This window comes from Pipistrellus kuhlii, unplaced genomic scaffold, assembly GCF_014108245.1.
Source record: "Pipistrellus kuhlii isolate mPipKuh1 unplaced genomic scaffold, mPipKuh1.p scaffold_m20_p_128, whole genome shotgun sequence".
Classification (NCBI taxonomy): Eukaryota; Metazoa; Chordata; class Mammalia; order Chiroptera; family Vespertilionidae; genus Pipistrellus; species Pipistrellus kuhlii.
Window position 1 is genome coordinate 325351 of NW_023425436.1, and position 19903 is coordinate 345253.

Here is a 19903-nt window from a genome sequence, read left to right on the forward strand (position 1 = left end):
CGAGCTGTGGCACAATAATCATGACGCAACTGTCCAGCCAGAGACAATGAAAAACCACACTGTACATTTGATCATCATACAAAGACACGCACGTTTCCTGTCTGACACAGCATTAACAGTACCTAGTTTTTTAAGTTGCGAATCAAACATGACGGAAGGAGCAGAGGAAGAAGGGGAGGAGGGAGAATCGGAACCCTCCCGAGGTCACTGGCTCTCGCTCTGTCACCATAAGGAGGCAGATTGTGGCAGAAGGACCGGGCGTGGCCCATGGCAGGGCGATCGCTGTGTCCCACGGGGGCGGGGGGACGGGAGGACAGGCTCCCGGAAAGGACTGTGAAGCACTCAACGGCAACGACTGCTATCCATCAGGGGAGAAAAGCCCTTTTCCTCCAGGCAGCGGGCTGGCAAGGACCCTGGGTGTGTCCGCCAGACCAATCTCCTAAGACTCAGTAGGAACACCTATCCCTTTGATTCAGACACATCATCTAACAGTTTATAAAAGGCAGATAATTCAATAGAAACAGCTATCTGTGACGTATAAAGGTAAGACTTTTGAAAAAACCTGTTTTAGAAAAGGAAGTCAGCGAGCTAGACGCCGTATTATAAAACGTTTATAAAAGCTCAGGATGACAGTTTTAACAAGGTAACAGCCAGACTCGGAGACGTTCGCCCTGTCAGCGGAATGAGGGCGCAGACACCCCCGCCAGCGTGAGCTGGGCCCGCCTCGCGGCTTTGGCTTTGGCGCACAATTTCAAGACTAGGAGCCTCAGACCAGCAACGCCCCGCCCGCCCCTCTGCACACTGCGATCAAAAGCTGGGGGTGTGGAGGCCTCTTGCTATTTATCAAAGTGGCAGGACTCCGAGTGGCTGTTTTTTTCTCTTGTTCTCTCCACCTAAGCCTTTTACGAACTTGGTCTGAACCCCAGCTGATGTGGCTCAGTGGACAGAGTGCTGGCCTGCAGACCGAAGGGTCCCGGGTTCAATTCCAGTCAAGGGCACGTGCCTGGGTTTTGGGCTCAATCATAAGTGGGGGTGGGCGGAGGGGAAGCCCTCCTGGGGTTGGCTCCGTGCGAACGGCCTGGCCCCTCGCCCCAGGCCTGCTGTGGCCCTGGGGCCTCCCAGACGGACGGGACATTGCTCTGGGGACTCCTGCCTGTTGGCGCGAACTTAGTGTGAAAGGCCCGTCTCAGTACGCAGCGGGATGGGAACTCCCTAACCGCAAAGACAAACTCTCCTTAACCATGCTACTCAGACCTTCATCTCAGCGTCAAAGGCACTTCTACGTTCCGTTATCTACAGCAAACGCTTCTCAAAGTTCACAGTGCACATCGGTTTAAGGCTAGCTCGAGGGCGGTGAGGGCACACGCACGGTTTTAAGACACAGTGATCTCCGGTCCCGAGCGATGGAAGTAGATTCCAGTGCTCGACCTTGGTCCCCGGGGAGTTCAAGGAGACACAGACGACAGAAAGGCACCGGAGACAGACACCGATACCTCCTGCCGGCTGCTGGGGGCCGGCGACGCTCCCCGAAAACAGGCTACACACTACTCCGCCCTCTCCTGACTGCGGCTCTGGCTGCGGACGCGCCCTGATTCCCGCCGCCGTCACGGCAGTACGCGGGGATGCCTGCCTGCGGGGCAGCAGAGCCGGACCTGGACATGGAAAGGGACATCGAGACCCGAGTGAACGCCCGTCTCCTAGCGACGGCGAGGGAAGCACGCACGGTTCAGCATGTTCCCAACGTTAGTGCAGATCTCAGCGGTCACTCGTACGTATGGCAGCAGCAGGGCGCCGAGCGCCCAGGCTGGCAACGCGAGCCGGGGGAGGACGCCCGGGACGCGCCCGCTCAGTCCTCGGGGGCCAGCGTCTCCGTGGACAGCCAGGTCTTGGCGCCGCTCAGGAACGCGCTCAGCGGCGTGCCCGAGATGCTGCGCCGGCAGAGGTTGCCGACGGGGGAGAAGGGGAAGGAGGAGGAGAGGAAGGCCGGCGTGCCCGAGGCGTCCTGGGGGCCGCGGGCCCGGAAGTACATGCGGCTCTGGCCGAGCTCGGCGTAGGCGGCCTCCAGCGGGCCGGCCCGGTGCTGCCGCAGCGTCCTGCTCAGCACGTCCACCTCGTCGGCCAGCAGCGAGAGCCGGTGGAAGGCGGTGATGAAGCCCCCGCGGTCGATCTGGGCCTCGGGGACCCAGCGGAAGTAGCACAGTTTCCAGAGCTTTATGTGCGCGCCCGACAGGCGGGGCAGCAGCAGGCCGTGCAGGTCGGCCGGCCTGCAGAGCCACTCCCCGAAGAACCGCTCCAGGCCGCCGTCCGGGCCCCCGGCGTGCGGAGGCGGCTCCGGCCTCACCTGCAGGATCAGGGAGTTCCTGCGCGGGAGGGAGTCCTGGTCGCCGAGGAGTCCGTTCCGGAGGGAGGCGGGCATGCCCCGCAGCGTGGAGCTGCAGTTTCTCTGTGCGGGCGGGAGGGAGAGGTTAGCACAGGCGGCTTCCCTTCGGAAAGACAGCCAGGGTGCAGGCCAAGCAGACCCTCGGGGCTACGAGACAGGAGGGGCTTCGGCCTGGAGGACTGAGCTCCTGCCCTCCCAATGCTCCTCCCTCCGCTGTGTGCTCCTCCCTCTGCTGTGTGCTCCTCCCTCCGCTGTGCCTGCTTCCCCAGCCTGAGGCCACTAGCTCTGCCTACGAGCAAATTCCAGAAACCTAACATGTCACTGGTAATAAAACGTAAAAAGAGCTAGCCAACCTTGATGGCTCAGAATGGTCAGAGCTATTAACTCATTGTCTAGTTGAGATAGTGGTGGTTGAGGCAACTTTAATTTGTTAATCATATGTAAACTAAGTTGATTTTCTGTTGTTGGAACTTCCCACCTAAGAGATGTCTTTGTTTCAGAATCTCAGTAAAAGGAATGGTAAAAGGCCAGAGCAGGGGTTAGTCTTCCCACTAGAGGTGGACTTCCCGCCTGGCCCCCATTTTCCCAAATTAACTCTTTTCCAGTCTCTCTCTTCATTTTAGTGTGCGGCCTCCTCCAGAAGCCGGACCGAGTGGGCCCTGAGCCACGTGGGTCGTGTTAAGGGATCCCACGGCTTCTGGCTCGGAGCAAACCTAGGCTGGCTGAGTCTAGAAGGAACAACAGGCAGAGTGCGGGTCTCCCAGGCCCAGAGCTGTGACCGCTGACTCTCAGACGCTGCCCAGGGCTCCGGGGCCTCCGGTGGAGGAGGGAGTCCCGTGGGGTAAAAAGTGCCCGAGCCCGCCAGGCCTGCCCTGCAGACAGGCTCGTCCCTCACAGGGAGGGCTGACCTGTGAGGCGGTGCTCTGGGAGGAGTTTCGGGGGCGCCGTCTCACCTTGGTCCGCTTGAAGGCCTTCCCGGAGCTGTTGCGCACGCAGGGCGCGCTCCTGCCGACGTACAGGGGGTTGTGGAAGAGCGTGCGGTCCTTGGCGGTGAACTGCAGGGACCAGTCCCACACCGAGGGGAACTTCAAGCCCTTCTCGTCGCCGAGCTGGATGTTCCTGCTGATGGCAAACTCCTGCAAAACACAACGTTGGATCTCTGGAAAAGACGCCGAGGGTTTCCTCGCGGGAGCTCCTGGTCTGGGATTGGACCGTCAGACCCAGAGCCACGCGGCCCACGAGGGCGGCACGTCTTCCCTCCATGGGGCACCTCCGGCCGAGGACACGCCGTGCCCTCGTGAGCGAGCGCGCGCTCTTCCCGAGACGGGAGGAAGCCACGGGCACGTTGTCAGCGAAGCCAGGTCTCATCCGTGTGCTGCCGCCAACACCCATGTTGTCTCACAACTGCAGTATCTTACCCGTGAGCCCGTGAGCATACGTTTGTGCGGTTAGCTGTCAGGATTGAAACTGTCTTTGCTGGCATGCACGTATGCTTCACCCATGGACACAGGCAACAGGGTGGTGAAGGCCTGGGCCAGGGGGCAGGGTGGCTGCTGTAATATTTCAGCAATACAGCTTTTTTTTTTTTTTAACAATACAATCTTTATAAAAAAAAGAAAAATTGAAACCAAAGCTGCCTCTGGCTGGGGCGGCTGCCGTCTCTCCAAGTGGAGAGCCCGGCCACCCGTCCAGGGGCCGCAGTGCCGGGACCCGCGGTTGAGGGACGCACTGGACGTGCACGGCCTCCCGACGGAGTGCCACACCGCGCCGCCCCCAGCCCTCACCGTGCTCTGCTTCACCCGCTGGTGCGGCGAGTTGAACAGGAAGGTGCCGAACAGGGAGATGCGGGTGCTGTCGCCCAGCACGGCCAGGTAGGTCTCGGAGAACTCGAAGGCGGCCGGGAACTGGTCCAGCAGCTGCCACGTGGCGTCCAGGAACAGCAGGAACAGCGGCGACTGCAGGTGGGACCAGAAGTGGGCTACTGACCGCGTCCTCCGGTCACACACTCACTTCAAGCTCATTGCTGCCGTGAGGAAGACACGAAGACGGAGCCCTGGCCCGCAGCCCGGCCCAGAGGAGCCGAGGACCTGGGAGCGACAACGCAGCTCAGGTCCCCCTGGAATGAGCACGGCAGCCCGCCTTTCCGGAGGCGTGGGGAGCGGGGGAAGCCACCCACAGGCCGTGCGCCCGCAGACGGGGCGGGAAACCTGGAGCCTCGCCTGGACGCACGGATTAGCACGTAAACCCACAGGACACCCGGCCACGCCCAGCTCTGTAAATAGCTTCTGGTTGACCCTGCAGGCTCGGCTTCCAGAAACGTCCCCGAGTTTCCGAAAATGACGGGATCCCAGGCCACAGGCCTCGCCCCAGGGAGCACGGGCAGCGCCTCCTCTGAAACAGCCCCGGCTCCGCTAGGGATCGAGGCGGCCCTGACCCCACCATGCCCGCAGGCCCCCGCTCTTCCCTTCCGGTTCCCCCGTTTCTCCGGGCAGCGGCAGCGCCCTGGAATGCTCTGTGGCGATGGAAAGCCCCGCCCGGGACCGGGGCCAGGCACAGTGCGTCTGCGACAAGCCCCCATTCTTAACAGGCGCCCGCGGACAAAAACGTGGCGTTACAAAGCGGGTGTTCCAACAACCTAACGTGCTGGCCATCTGCCCTGTGGAAGAGTGGACGCAGCTCAAGTATTTTCAACTCGGAGGAACCCCACCGCCACCTGCCAGGCGTCACCCCCCCACGTGGGCTCGGATCCACGCGTCCGGCCCAGACTGTGAGCTACGCAGCGTTTAAAAGTCCCCCCGTCACCCGGCCGGCCGGCGCGGCTCAGTGGTGGAGCATCGACCTGTGAACCAGGAGGTCAGGGTTCGATTCCCCAGTGGGGGTTGTGCAGGAGGCAGCCGGTCCATGATTCCCTCTCCTCACGGATGTTTCTCTCTCTCTCCCTTCCCTCTGACATCAGTAAAAGTTATTAAAAGGAATAGGAAGCCCCGTCCCTCCCGGGGAGCACTCCCCGCCCCGCAGACGGGCGTCGGCACCTGCTGCGTTACCTCCTTCTCCGACCTCTTGAGGTGGTTGCACCGGTCCAGGAACTGGTGCCCCGCCATCACCCACTCCTTCTGAACCAGGCTCTGGAACCCGGGGATGGTCCTGAAGTAGGGATCCAGCATCACTTGCACGAGAGATGCAACCACGCAGCTCAGGTCTCTGCCCTCCTCCTCTGTCGGAACGGAGAGAGAACGAGGACGTGGGAGCATGCCCGAGCTCACACTGACTGCAGCGTCAACCGCGCCTGGGGAGCATGCACCACTACTGCTCCGGAGACGTCCGAGTGTCTTTACTGAAGCCGCGGCCCTGGACAGCCGGCAGAAATGCTCGGTGCGCTCCGGCTGCACGCGTGCTCACATCCTGTGCAACGTGGCTTCAGAGCACCAGCAGGAAGCTCAGGGCTTATCAAACCGCATTCATAAGCTTAGCAATTCTACTGGCTGTGCGGTTAGTCAATACTTAAGTACGTTTTGCTAACAGAAAGGTTTTATATTGCAGCCCTGACCGCTGTGGCTCAGTGGATAGAGCGTCAGCCTGCGGACTAAAAGGTCCCCACCCGGGTTCGATTCAGGTCAAGGGCATGGACCTTGGTTGTGGGCACATCCCAGTAGGGGGTGCACAGGAGGCAGCTGATCGATGTTTCTCATCAATGTTTCTAACTCTCTATTCCACTCCCTCCCTCTCTGTAAAAAAAAAAAGATCAATAAAATGTATTTTTTTTAAAAAGTTTTTATATTGCAATTACTCCTGCTAACCAGTAGACAAAATCCACATTACTGGCTCTCCGAGTAGGTCAATTTCTCGACACCACCCTGTTTCTTTAGAGGTACAGGGAGCCGGAGCTGGAGCATTCACACCCATTTAGTATGAGTGAGGCACACAGCACGGTTAGAGAGAGCACGCCTGGCCGAGACGGACCCCCGGCGAGGCTCCATGAGGACTGGGAGTGCCTCCCCAGCTCAGAGTGGAGGATGTGCCTCCCTCCTGCCCGCCCACGCGCAGTCTCTGTGCCCTTCTGTTCTGACGTGTAAGGCCCGGGGTGTCTGGCGGCAGGGTCGTCAGGAAGGGACGGCTGACGTCACAGACACGGACTTGGCCGTGGCCGTGGTGCCCACGCTGGCTGTGACGGCCACCGCAGGGAGGGAGTCACCTTGGAGGACCACAGAGACCCGCCTGCTGTCCAGCGTGTACACGAGTTCTGCCGAGTGTCTCAGGAACGCCCTGGGGAGCGGAGAGAAAAATACTGTGAAAAACACCATTTCCACGATACAGATGCCTTTAAAGACCTTAAAATCAAGCAAACCTAATATTCCACCGCACACATCTGTATTCTCCAGAACCTTGGTGCGTTTCACCAGAATTTATGTGACTCTTCAACAGGGGACAGTCCGGTTTTTATATCCGGGAAACTCCCAGCCGCCGCTCCACCTGCTGATGGTGCCGTCAGGGGGTGCCAGTGGGCCAGTGGGTGCCAGTGGGCTGGCGCTGTCTGCGCATGGGAGCGGCGGGGACAGGAGCGGTCTGCCGGCAGACAGGACTCGGGGGCCGTGGTGGGAACGGATCGAATGACAGGACAGCCGAACCACCAGTTCCTTTCAAGGTGCATGCACTTGTGCACTGGGCCCCTAGCTTCAAAATATAAAGTCGAAGAAAAAGAGGAAAGTAGTTGTACAAACCTCACGTATTCTAGCCACCGAGTGCTTTCCAGCGAGGATAGCCATCTCTCTTCGGTCTCTTCAAAGGGCTCTGTAATAACATCATTTACAGGCATGCAGTTATATTCACACACACACGCTTTCAGGCGGTTTAAGCTTATTTTACATGATTAATACCAGAGTTAAGTGGTATGTCATTTTTAATATTAAAAAGTGGCTTAAATCTCAGTGTGTAAGTTGTTTTTTCATAAAAGCACCCCACCCTACCTGTCATGATTTCAAGGTGATTTATTTGGCTCATTTTCCCTCCCTAATGGAAAGCATTTGTTTGCAGTTTATTCTCCTGACCTTCTCATACAGTAATAATTTGTACAAACATTTCAATAAACCTCTACTTAAATAAGTCTGTTTCTACAATTTTAAGGAATATCACTTTTCCTGACACGCCTCATACAATGCTGTATTCCCCCATTCACTGCGCACGCAAACGTAAATATACATATATATGTATGTATGTGTATATAAAATAAAAAAGACATTACCGTTGACACAGAGGTGTTTCAGCTTTACAAAAGCCGCTTGTATTTCTTGGATGTTGGGCAGGGTCTTATCCAAATCCGACTTATGAACGTCACTCCTCTGCGGGTGGCTCTTGGTTATTGCGTTACAGATCCTAAGGAAGACAAAATCCTCAGTCACTAGTCACCCATGTATTCCACACGCATTTCCTGACCAGCTCCCCTGAGCCACTCGCTGCCCTGAGAGCTGGGGACAGAGATAACAGGACAGGCCGGCCTCGGCCTGCATGGTTTCCCTCGGGGGGCGTGGGGGAATGAGGCACTCGCGCCGGGTGAGCCCCGCTGAGGGGGTGTGTTCAGGGGAGCGAGGGCGAGCCCGGCCCCGCGGTCAGAGAAGCCCCAGGGAGCTGATGTGCGGCCAAACCCGAGAAGACCAGGAGCCGTCGCCGACCTGGGGGAAGGGTTCCGGGCAGACGACAGCTGGTGCCAAGGGCCTGCGCAGGACCCAGCGGAAAGGACGTGTGCGCAGTGGCAGGAGGCGGGGACGCTCGGACACAGGGAGGAGAGAAAGAGGAAGCATCGGGAGGGACCCAGGTCCTGAGAGCAGCTGGGAGGGGCGCGAGGCCTGTGTCTGAGCTGGTCTTGGACAGGATGAGCTGACGGGGCCTGAGCGTGTTTTCTGGGCCTCTGGGGTGAACTAACACGGCCAGCCAGCCCCCCCGTGTCAGCCGGCCCGTCCCCCTGTATGGGCACCTCTGGTCGATCTTCCGCTGCTGCAGGTCCTTGACGAGGGCCGTCCGCACCAGGGCACTGCCGTTCGGGTGGCTCCAGCTCCACAGCTGCAACGGAGACAGCCCCGTGTGAGCGGGCGGGAGACGGGGCCCCGTGTGAGCGGGCGGGAGACGGGGCCCCGTGTGAGCGGGCGGGAGACGGGGCCCCCCGTGCTCTGAAATCCAACAGCTGTCACTCACCGGCATCCTTCTTCCGACGAAAGAGTGGGAGAAGGTCTTCAGGTCCTGGTCGGCCAGGGAGCTGGGCACCACGAAGTATTCTGGAAGGCTGAGGGGAGAAAGCAGACCACGCCATCAGGCCCGTGCTGTGGGCAGGGCAGGGAGCCGTGACCACACGGGTAATCAAACCCATTCCTCCCCCGAATGTGCACCCCACTCCGCAGCCATCCCGTGGACACTGAGGACACTGACCGTCCCAGACGTCGCATGTCTGATGCGGCCACGGACAGACCTCCTAGGGGAGCAGGGAAAAGCCACAGGCGGGGTGGGAGTGTTGTCCAGAATGACTATCAGGCCAGCAGGACTGAAAAGCACACCCACCACCGCTCTCCTGACGGCTAAGACCCCTGAAACCCAGCAAACCCGCCCAACTCCCCACTCCCCCCCCCCCCATCCAGAGACAGGCCGACTCCAGGACCCCATCCGACAGCAGTTCCTCGGGGGCAGCCCCATCCATGTAGGACACCCCCCTCCTTTCCTCCCCGCGGCCAACGGACCATGAGACATTTACAAGATGCAGACACACACGCACACGCACACGGGATCGCGGCTCCTCGGGACTCACCACGTGGAGATCATGTAGCCCTCGTTCACGGAGCTCACTCTCCACCCCGAGGCGCCTGTCCGCTTGACCTCGCGGTCCCAGTCGGAGTAGGCCTCGAAAAGCGGCGTCTTCTGGGCGCCGCCCGGCCCGCCGCCCGCCGGGAGCCCGTTGGGCGTGCTGGCTGCGAGGAAGAGCAGCGTCACTGGGTGTGTTCGCACCCGCCTCCGGCCCGCCGTCCTCTCTCTGTCCACACCCTCAGGGCTCCACCCAGCGTCCGAGGGCAGTGACCCTGAGGCCGCGTCAACAAGAGGAGCCTCGCTGAAAGCGCCTGTCCTGCGGAAGGCCATGGTGTCCAGGACGTCGCGGGCCAGCACTGCGCGCCGAGGCCGAAGGCCACGCCAGAGGCTCGCACTCCCTCAGGAGCACAGCCTGGCGCCTGTCGCTTTACAAGGATGACCCCGTGCTCTCGGACAGCGTCTGCCCGCGAACCAGCTGACCGGGGAACAGCCTCGTGGCTTCTTTCCTTCAAAGGCCCCTTGTTCCCTGGGCCGCAGTGACCAGCGCTCTGGGCTCATCCCTCCTCCGTCACGGCCACTGCGTGGGGCCCAGGCCGTCCGACCCCCCTCAGGGCACTGCGGGGACACCTCGCCCTCGGGCCTTCCTGTGCCAGCAGCCCTGCCCCCGGCCTGCCCGCAGGAAGGACTCTAACCCGCCGGAGCCCAGAGGCCATCCAGAGGCTCCGGGGGGCCCTGGGCCGCTCTCACTCGCAGGCCCGGCCTCTGGCTGCGGAGTCGGGGGTCTCAGGCTCCGTCAGACCCTAACGAAGCTGCTGATGCTTCTGCAAGAGCATGGAGGGCGTCAAAGGCTGAGGAGCCTTCACAGAACACTGGCCCAGGGTCACGCTTAGGAAGTACTTGCTTGAGGAGGAGGAGCTTTAAGTATGTGTCATGTTATCCACAAGCTACACGTAAGGAGTCACAGAGAACTGACTGATACGCACAAGGAGTTCAGGGGAAGGCTCTGGGCTGAATAAAGCACTTGAGGTCTCATTAACCCGGAGAGGCCCCCAGGACCGGAGGAGGAACACCGAAAGGAAGTGAAGCAGCAGCAGGTCAGCCACCGCAGAACGAAGCTCCTGAGCCTGAGGCTGAGGCCCCGTACGCTGGGCTCCGCCGTTTTTCTACCGGAAAAGCAGCATCAGCAAGAACTGGCCCGGATCCTCAAGCAACGTAAACGGGAGGTGGCGACCGTCCTGCCACTCCCGTACCCCTGAAACATCCCTCCTAGCTGCTGTCCTTGACCGTGGCCCTTGACCGTGACCCTGATGACGGCTCAGGGCTGACCCAAAGGCAGACAGACTCTCCTGCCCGACAGCCAGGACCTACGCTGCTTTCACACAATCAGGAGTTCCTTTACGTTCAGAAGTGAACTTATGTCAACTGCGCTGTTCAAGTCTAGATTACAGCGAGTTACGTTTTGGTGAGAAAAACGGTCACACTCCATAAACACCGTGCCACGAGGACAAAGCGCCCTCTGACAAGCATGACCTCGTGTCCTCCGGGAAAGAGCCCTCCCCGGGGTCTTCCAGAGCAGTGAGCCTGCCTCACGCCTCACGCAGCGCGGGTCCCGTTCCCACCTCAACGCCTGTACAGCCTAGTGACGCTGCGGTCACTCCACTCCGCAGATTACCCAAATCACTACCACACGTTCCGAGGCAGCAGAATGTCAGGACCGGTGCGGTTAGTAAGTTATAAGACCCCTCCAGGCCGTGCTGGGCGAGGGACCTTTCACTGTGAATGTGTAACTGATTTACTTTTCTCCCGCGAGGAGGGGGCGCCCACGTGCCTCGGTAGGCGCGAGCCCACAAGGGGCCAACGTAAGACATGACCTCTTCGTCTCCTCCCCATTCTCTTATGAGGCTTTAAGAAATGGTTGATTAAAATGACGTTGGTATATGGAACTCATGTACAGAATCACATGACCATCTGGAGTTCTCCGTGGTGATGTCATCGCCGACACAGATATGTGGACAGAACTGTTGTATGTTTATAAAAACTGCCCCGCCCTCGCCTGTGTGGCTCAGTGGATAGAGCATCGGCCTGCAGAATGAAGGGTCCCGGGTTCGATTCCGGTCAAGGGTGAGTGCCTCAGTTGCAGGCTCGACCCCTGGACCTGGTTGGGTGCGTGCAGGAGGCAATCAATCAGTATGTCTCTCTCATCATCGGTATTTCTCTCCCCTCCTTCCTCTATGGAATCAATAAACAAGCCCTGCCTCTTCCTTCCCTCAATCTCATTCTGTTGTGAAGTCCACTAAAAAGCGTCACCACCTCAGCTTCTGAAATCACACCTCGCCAGAAAGATGGTGCGTTTCAAACATCTCTTCGTTTCCTGCCAGGTTTCTTTTTTTCTTCAATACTACATTTTTAAAAATATATTTTTATTGACTTCAGAGAGGAAGGGAGAGATAGAAACATCAATGGTGAGAGGGAATCATTGACTGGCTGCCTCCTACATGTTGGACCCAGCCTGCAACCCAGGCGTGTGCCCTGACCGGAATCGAACCTGGGACCCTTCGGTCCGCAGACTGATGCTTTACCCACTGAGCCACACCGGCCAGGGCTCCTGCCAGGCTTCACCGAAGATGACATTCACTCAGGCTCCAGTTGGAAGAGGCGAATGCACCACCCCCGGCACAGGCACCAGCTGACCCGGGGCAGACGAGGGCCACTTCCTGTTCCGGCCGCTCACCGCGCTGCCTGCCGCCCTTCAGGAACCCGGCAGCCCCGTCCGCAGGCAGCGCCTCCTCTCTCGGGCGGAAGCCGGCCCCCCACAGCCCACGGCGCCTGTCACAGCGGCTCCTGAGGAGCGCCACGCGAAGGGACAGCCATAACACGTGACGTTCTCCTATTTACCTGAGCTGTGGTACTTCTTCCCAACGTACTCAAAGGCAAAGAGGAGCTGGAGGTCTGTTGGCTGGGAGTAATGAGCTATGGCAAGGCACACCTAGGAGAGAGTCTGCATTTAGAATTCCGCGTTCACACACGAGGTCAGGGACATGTACGCCAAGGCCTGGCTGTGGGCGCGTCCCGGGGCAGGGGCTGCTCTGTGGACCGGGGACGTGGACGAGCCCCCGGGAGCCGGGTGCTCACTCACGGCCCCCGAGACCCTGTGAACCTTCAGTGAGCAGGTGGCATTCAGCAAGGGCCTGCCGAGTTGAATTTTAACAGGAAAGTAATTTCATTCAAACGAGTGACCCTTGAAAACCAGAGAAGCATTCTCCCAAAAGGCGGTGAGCAGAACACCGACGCCTAGAAGAGAGAAAGCCTCAGCTTGAGCGTCTGCAAAACGGAGACGGAGCCACAGCCGGGCGGGAATCGCTCGCGCTGATGCCCCGTGGCCTCCGGGGAGCAGCCGGCAGGAATGTCCTGCTCGTTCTGCCGCCGACCGAGCCCTGGGCTGGCCAGTGTAGGAAACACTCTGGGTGCGCGAGGAGGAGGAAGCTGGAGACAGTGCACGCAGAGGACGGCAGAGCCCTCCCTGAGAAAGAGGCAGGAAAAGCACGAGGCCGCACGACCTACGCGGACAGTGAGCGAGCGGGGAAGGTGCTGTCAGCTGTTGGTGGGGGCGGGCTGATCAAATCCTATTAACTGGTGGGTGGGTGTCAGCTTCGGGCTTAAGACGGAATGAAAAAGCTTCCCGCAGAACGCTTCCTGCCTCACCAATTCCTCTAAAAAAAGCGGTGGGGCGGGCGGGGGGAACGTGGGGCCACTGAGAAATGCAAACTTCCCCCCAGAGAACTGAAATGGATCGGGCACAACCCGGGACCGGGCCGAGCTGAACCAGAACAAAACCAGCCACCACCTTTTTGGCACTTTCGGGCCCGGATTCATCAAAGCGAAAGCGGACGATCCTGAAGTCTTTGCAGTAAATGATTAACTCCGTTGGGTTGAACTTCAGCTTCTGGTTGGGGCCCAGGACCTTCTGCTTCCTCTTGTGGTCATTCACTGAGGGAGGAGAGCACAGCGTGAGCACGTTAGTTCTCGTTTCTCTCTCCGCGGCTTCCGAACGCGCGCGCAGCGATGGCGACTGGAAGGACACCCACCCCCGAGCACCGCCTCCCGGGCCCTCTCACCACTTATCTGTGCGTCTTCGCACTTTGGGGGATTGATTTTAATTACTTATTTTTAATCCATCTTACTGATTTTTTAAGAAAGGAAGGGAGAGGGATAGCTAGAAACATTCATGAGAGAGAAACATCCATCAGCCGCCTCCTGCACACCCCCTACTGGGATGTGCCCGCAACGAAGGCACATGCCCTTGGCCGGAATCGAACCCGGGACCGTTCAGGCCTCAGCCCGACGCTCTATCCACTGGGCTGGGGGATCGATTTTAACTTTGCTTTTGAAGGTATTTTAAATGATTGTTTGCACACCAACCACCACCATCTAGATACATTTTATGATTAAAATTTTAATTTAAAAGAGGACAAATACTAGGAATTATAAAAAGCGATTCATTTTATATCTCCATTTTAAATTAATTTTTTTACCTCTGTCTTTAATGAATGTTCCTGGGACTCAAAAAAAAAAAAAAAAAAAAGGAGAAAAACCTATAAAAATAAACTTCCAACCCAAGTATCTGAGTATCTCCAAACAATTCCTCCGGAGTAGAATCAGCTTTAGGGACTAAGTAAAGAATAATATGGCCCAGCCAGTGTAGCTCAGTGGTTTGATTCGCGGTCAGGGCACATGCCTGGGTTGTGGGCTCCATCCACAGTAGGGGGCGTGTAGGAGGCAGCCGAGCCATGATCCTCTCTCACCACTGATGTTTCTATCTCTCTCTCCCTCTCCCTTTCTCTCTGAAATCAATAAATATATACATGTATATATGTATTTACATATAAAAGACTAAGTGACCGTCCGGCTGTCCGGCACATGTGACACACACTGACCACCAGGGAGCAGACGCTCAAAGCAGGAGCTGCTGAGCTGTGGAGACTCGGGAGCAGAGAGGATGAAGCCCCATTTCTCCTAATTAGCTTCCTTCCAATGTGCATGGATCTGTGCCCTGGGCCACCAGGACACGTATGAAAAGAAGAGCACATACCTGCAACGATTTGCTCTATACACGTTAAGGGGACATCATGCTCGCCGAGAAGAAGGTTCCGGTAATGGAACTTCTGAAACACAAAGCCACGTCCACGTCAGCTGTTTTCCCGTGGCCCGCGCACTGGGGACAGCAGCCCTGACGCACTCCCGGCGTCAGAGGCCTCGGCACAACCGCACCGACAGGACCTACCTGCAAGGGCATCGGGTCGTCCGTGACGAAGGAAATTTTGAAGTTGCTGCAAATCAGCTTCCCCCACAGGTCGTACTGACTCGTGTCGGTTGCAATGCACTTTCTCACAAAGCTGACTTCGTTCACAACAATTTCTCCTATAAAAAAGGAAAGCCATCGTTTGTGCGCCACCTCCCCACCGTAGCGCGTCAGCAGGCGCTGAGCGACTGATGTCAGGACGGCGACAGTGAGGACCGTGAGCACACAGCGCATCCAAGAGGGTCTTTCCTGAGGGACGCACGGCTCAACATGAAGCAGCTCACCGCGAGCAGAACACAGAACAGCACACACGGGCGAGCGTGCCACGGGGATGTACAGGCACACGAGACCTCCCCAACCAGGCTGCCTTCATTTCCAGACGGCGGCCCATGGCCGTGTGCTCCCCCGATCCGATTACAAAGCCTGACAATCAGTGCGTTCACTGTCACTGGACGTGTGGCTCACCGTGAAAACACCGCTGCCCCCGCCGAGGGGGACAGGGACAGGGCGGAGCCCACACGCAGCCTGAGCAGGGCCGAGCCTGGCGGGCACTCAGGTGCCGAGCGGGAGCCCTTCCCGGATCGGCCTCCCGCCCCGATCTGGCTCAGGGGACCCTCCTCGGCGCCTCGCCGCCCTGCCTCCCTCCAGGGGAGCATGTCCCCAGCGCGCTGGCACTGACCAGGGCGGGACCCTGTCTCCTCCAGCTCCCGACTCCTCGGCCTGCAGTGAGGACCAGGGGATCGGAGCCTGCAGAGCGGCAAGGTGGCCGAGGCCCAGTCTCCGGCTTACTTCCTGAAGCAGGCGAGCCGAGACCGCCAGCACACGCCACAGCCTGGTCGCACTGTGTCTCCGCCCCCCCCCCTCTCCCCCCGCTTCATAAAACGAGGCTCGTTTTAAATTCAGGCTCCCATTCCGCCGGTAACCGTACACAAACAATGATTCTGTGTTCTGACTCTCATCTGCTTACTGGGTTACGGGTTCAGGCTCTGGGCAGCTGGGGGCAGGGATGTCCTTGAACCCCAGGCGCCGTGCCAAAGCAGAACACGTGAGGCCGCACGGGGAACAATGGCTCCTTGTCCCCGGTGCCACGTGGAGCCACGGGGGACCCGCCACGGCTCCGCGTGGCTTCTGACGGCCGAGGGCCGGGCCCTCGCGGCCTCACTCGCTCCACTGGTCCCCTCGATCGGGGGGAGGCTGAGAGCAGAGGAGGGGCGGCGAGGTGCCGGGTGTGTGTGTGTGAGTGTGAGTGTGTGTGTGTGTGTGTGTCCCCGGAGAGGGGGCGGGACAGGCGAGGCAGGAAGCAGAGACCACGACGGGGCGGCCAGACAGAGACCGGGAAGCGCGTGGGAAGGACAGACGAGAGGGCAGGCGGCAGACACGCTAATTTGGGGTTGGCGAGAGGTTCGGGAAGGGCTAGGCTGAGTGCAAACAGAATGCTGGGGCCACCACGGGTGTGAGCTCAGAGCCACCGCAAAACGCCAACACCGGTCAGGACGGCCGGACTGAGCCGCGGCGCCCGGACAAGCAGACCTCGCAGTTAGAGAGGCCCCCGGCCGCCCCAGAAACCTGCGCCTTTTAGGCAGAAAGGGACGCTCTGGGGCTGATTCTACAGAACAGATGACCCCCGAGGGACAGTCCTTTAAGCCTATGGACGTTAACATCCCCATCAGCTCGTCTCAGAGGTGAGAGCGACGTTTAAAAGCCCAGTCCCGAAGGGTCCCGGGTTCGATTCCAGTCAAGGGCATGTACCTTGGTTGTGGGCATATCCCCAGTAAGGGGTGTGTAAGAGGCAGCTGATCGATGACTCTCTCTCATCGATGTTTCTAACTCTCTATCTCTCTCCCTTCCTCTCTGTATAAAATCAATAAAATATATTTAAAAAAAATAAAATAAAAGCCCAGTCCCGCATCTGCAGCCGAGACCGCCTACGGGCGTCAAATCCTAACACGGAAGCGGGACTGAAACCCGACCAGGGGAACGGGGGGGGGGGGGGGGGGGGGCTGTTCTGACCCAGGGAGTCTCCGGGGAAGGACACTGTGCCCTGGGGGTGGGCGCCGGGGGGCCGCTTGGGGGACGCTGGAGACTCGCTGGTGGTCTGGATGAGGCGGTGGAAGAGGGGGACCCCCCCAGTGGATAAACACCCTGCCCAGCACAGAACAGCCCCTTCCACAGGACAATGGGCCCCAAAACGTCAAGCAAAATGGGCCTCTGCGGGGAAGGGGCACCCACAGAAACAGCTGACATCTCCGGGAAAAAAACACACACAAAAAAAAACCCCATCGCCGAGTCAGGAATTCCAAGTTCACTGAGCCGTGTCACTGGTTTCCAGAGGCCCAGACGCCATAAACGCGGCTTTTCCTGCTGTTAGGGCGACGGCCAGACAGGCAGGCAGACAGGGCACAGGGTACGCCACCGCCTCGGTCATCAGAGGCCGCTTGGGGGGAAAGAGCGGGTTCGGCCCCGGCTGGCGGCTCAGTGGTTAGAGCGCCGGCTTGCGGACCTGGAAGGGTCTCAGGTTCCATTCCCAGCTGAGGGTGGGCGCCTGGGCGGCAGGTCCCATCCCCGGCCAGCCCTGGAGGGATGAATTTGGGAAGCAACCCAGGGATGTTTCTCCTTCTCTATCTCTCTAACTGTCCCCCTCCCTCGTGCTCTCTCTAAAAAAATACCAGCTGAAACCGGTGTGGCTCAGTGGATAGAGCGTCGGCCTGCGGACAGAAAGGTCCCGGGTTCGATTCCGATCAAGGACGTGGACCTTGCTTGCGGGCACATCCCTAGTGCGGGGTGTGCAGGAGGCAGCTGATCGATGATTCTCTCTCACAGATGTTTCTAACTCTCTATCCCTCTCTCTTCCTCTCTGTAAAAAATCAATAAAAAATGATATATATATATATATATACATACATATAAAATGAAATGAAATAAAAAATATCAGTGGGCCCTGGCTGGCTTGGTTCAGTGGACAGAGCATCAGCCGGGACCCACACCCGTCCCTCCTCCGCCCGCAAGGACCTGCCACACCCTGGCAGCAGCTCACCTGGCAGCAGCACCGGCTCCAGCTTTTTAATCTTGGGCTCCGAATCGAACTTGTCCTCCGCCTGAAACACGGGCGCAAACGGCGCGATTCAACACCTCCGCCCCCCCCGCCCCAGACACACACCGAACCCCACGTTCTTTCTACCCGGTGGCCCTAGGGGACCCCAATCTGCACCCGTCCGGTCCGTCGTCCCCCTTCAATCCTTTCCCAATTTTTTTAAACCAAGTTGTTGTTTTTTTTTTAAAGATCGACTCGGGAGCCGGACATTAAGACATCAAGGGCCGGGCAGGTGCCCTAACCCCATCCCTAACCCCATAGGGTGTCCCCGATCCCCTGGCCGGTCACGTGGGCGGGACAGACATCTGGTCGCTGGGCTCGCAGCTCCGGGCGCAGCATGGCAGCGGCCGGCGGAGTGTGACAACTTTTCCTCGAGTGAGTGGGGGCTCTGGCTGGGGACAGGGGAGGACTGGGGGAGACCAAGGACTAGGGGGGCCATGGGGACGGGGCACCGAGGACCAGGGAGACATGGCGACAGGTGGCCTCCGGGTCTCCAGCTCCACGGGCCGGCCGGCCGGCGGCTCCCGGGAGCGCGGAGGGAGGAGAGGGGCGCGCGGGGAGGGGGCCGCGTACCTGGGGCGGCGGCAGCAGGTAGGACCGGAAGGTGGGTCTGGGCGGCTTGAGGGAGAACATGGTCCCGCCCCGGCCCGCTCGCCAGCCGGGACCCGCCGCGGGCTGAGCGCTCCCCGTGTGGCCAGCCGGGCCCGGCGCTCGGACGGGCGGGGAGGAGCCGGGGGGCGGGGGGCAGAGTCGGGACGGGGCCGACGGCGGCCGCCCGAGCCCATCCCCGGAAGTGGCCCTGCCCCGAGAGACGGCGGCGGCGCGCGCGGGGGGCTGGCGGCCAGGCGCTCGGGGCCTCCAGGCCTCGCCCGCGCCGCCGTCACGCGGGGCTGTCGCCGCGGCGCCGCGCACCCGCCGCCGCCCGGACCTCCTCAGCGAGGGCGCAGGGGGGAGCGGCGCGCGACGGCCATCTTGGGCGCGCAGCCGCGGGGAGGGCGCGCCTACGGCGGCCCGCGGGGGTCACGGCGGCCCCCAGGGAGCTACGGTGGCCCGCGGGGGTCAAAGGCCGCCCGCGGTTGTCCTGCTGGCCCCCTGGGAACTCGACGGCGACCGCGGGAGCGGGCCCGGGCCCGGCCGTGGCTCGGAGCCTCCTCGGTCGCGTCCTTCCCTCCGCTCCTGGGACCCTCTTCCCTGGGGCGCTGCTCGGCAGTCGCCCGGCTCGCGTGATCACTGTGGGGGAAGCCGGGGAGTGGAGCCCGGTGTGGGAGGGGTGGGCTCTGGGAGGGGGGACAGGTGAGCCCGGGAGAGGGATCGGGGACAAATGGGCCCCATAGAGGGAACAGTGAGCCTGGGAGGGGGGACAGATGAGCCCCAGAGAGGGGGCAGGTGCAGCCCGGGAGGGGGGACAGGTGAGCCCAGAGGGGACAGGTGCATTCTGGGAGGGGGGGACAGGTGAGCCCCAGAGAGGGGGCAGGTGAGCCCAGAGAGGGGACAGGTGAGCCCAGAGAGGGGACAGGTGAGCCCAGGAGAGGGGACCAGTGAGCCTGGGACAGGGGACCCGTCTCCAAAGCACAGTGCAGCCGGACTGCAGGTGGAGGCCCCTCAGAGGCCTACTCCCCGGGACTCGGGGACCACGGACGGATGACTTAGGCCGGCCACGCAGACCCCTCCATCCTGTCTGTTGATTCCTCCCCCTCTTCCTGTATTAAACAATAACGTGGAAAAAGATGTGACACAAGCCGCCTCCTTTCTTTTCTCGCTCTTTGCACCTGTCAGGTGGGAGTGGGCCGCTGAATGGATATTGAGATTGATCTTTTTTAAAAAATATATATTTTATTGATTTTTTACAGAGAGGAAGGGAGAGAGAGAGAGAGCTAGAAACGTCGATGAGAAACATCGACCAGCTGCCTCCTTCACACCCCCTACCGAGGATGTGCCCGCAACCAATGTACATGCCCCCGACCGGAATCGAACCCGGGACCCTTCAGTCCGCAGACCGACGCTCTACCACTGAGCCAAACCGGTTTCGGCTGAGATTGATCTTAATTGGATATTGAGATTGAGTAGTATTGGATATTGAGATTGATCTTAATTGGATATCCAGATTGAGTAATATTGGATATTCATAGCAGTAGCAAAATTATGGAGTAGTAATTAAAACAATATATACACATGTACTATATACTATATACATATAGTATATAGTATATATGTATACTATATATATACTATATACTACATACTACATACTACATACTATACTATATACTATATACTATATACTATATACTATATACAATATATACTATACATACTATATGCCATATATACACTGTATATATACTAT

At 59.2% G+C, this 19903-nt stretch overlaps 1 protein-coding gene across 3 annotated transcripts; it reads right to left on the reverse strand.

Annotated features, from left to right (window-relative positions):
* Window positions 1-387: 387 nt before the first annotated feature.
* MTMR10 (myotubularin related protein 10) lies at window positions 388-18516 on the reverse strand. 3 transcript variants are annotated; one of them, XM_045580460.1, is made up of 16 exons: window positions 18130-18516; window positions 17500-17560; window positions 14448-14584; window positions 14256-14328; window positions 13011-13153; window positions 12062-12152; window positions 9171-9330; window positions 8567-8654; window positions 8349-8434; window positions 7620-7750; window positions 7099-7168; window positions 6596-6643; window positions 5425-5594; window positions 4165-4335; window positions 3334-3516; window positions 388-2443 (listed from the first exon to the last, which is right to left on the reverse strand). In XM_045580460.1, the coding sequence occupies exons 1-16, from the start codon at window positions 18187-18189 to the stop codon at window positions 1698-1700; spliced, it is 2418 nt and encodes an 805-aa protein (XP_045436416.1). In that variant the 5' UTR covers window positions 18190-18516; the 3' UTR covers window positions 388-1697. The 3 variants fall into 3 exon arrangements, with proteins under 3 accessions (XP_045436416.1, XP_045436417.1, XP_036290502.1); XM_036434609.2 differs by having other exon boundaries at window positions 1730-2443; window positions 6573-6643; window positions 18130-18513; XM_045580461.1 differs by lacking the exon at window positions 6596-6643.
* Window positions 18517-19903: the final 1387 nt, after the last annotated feature.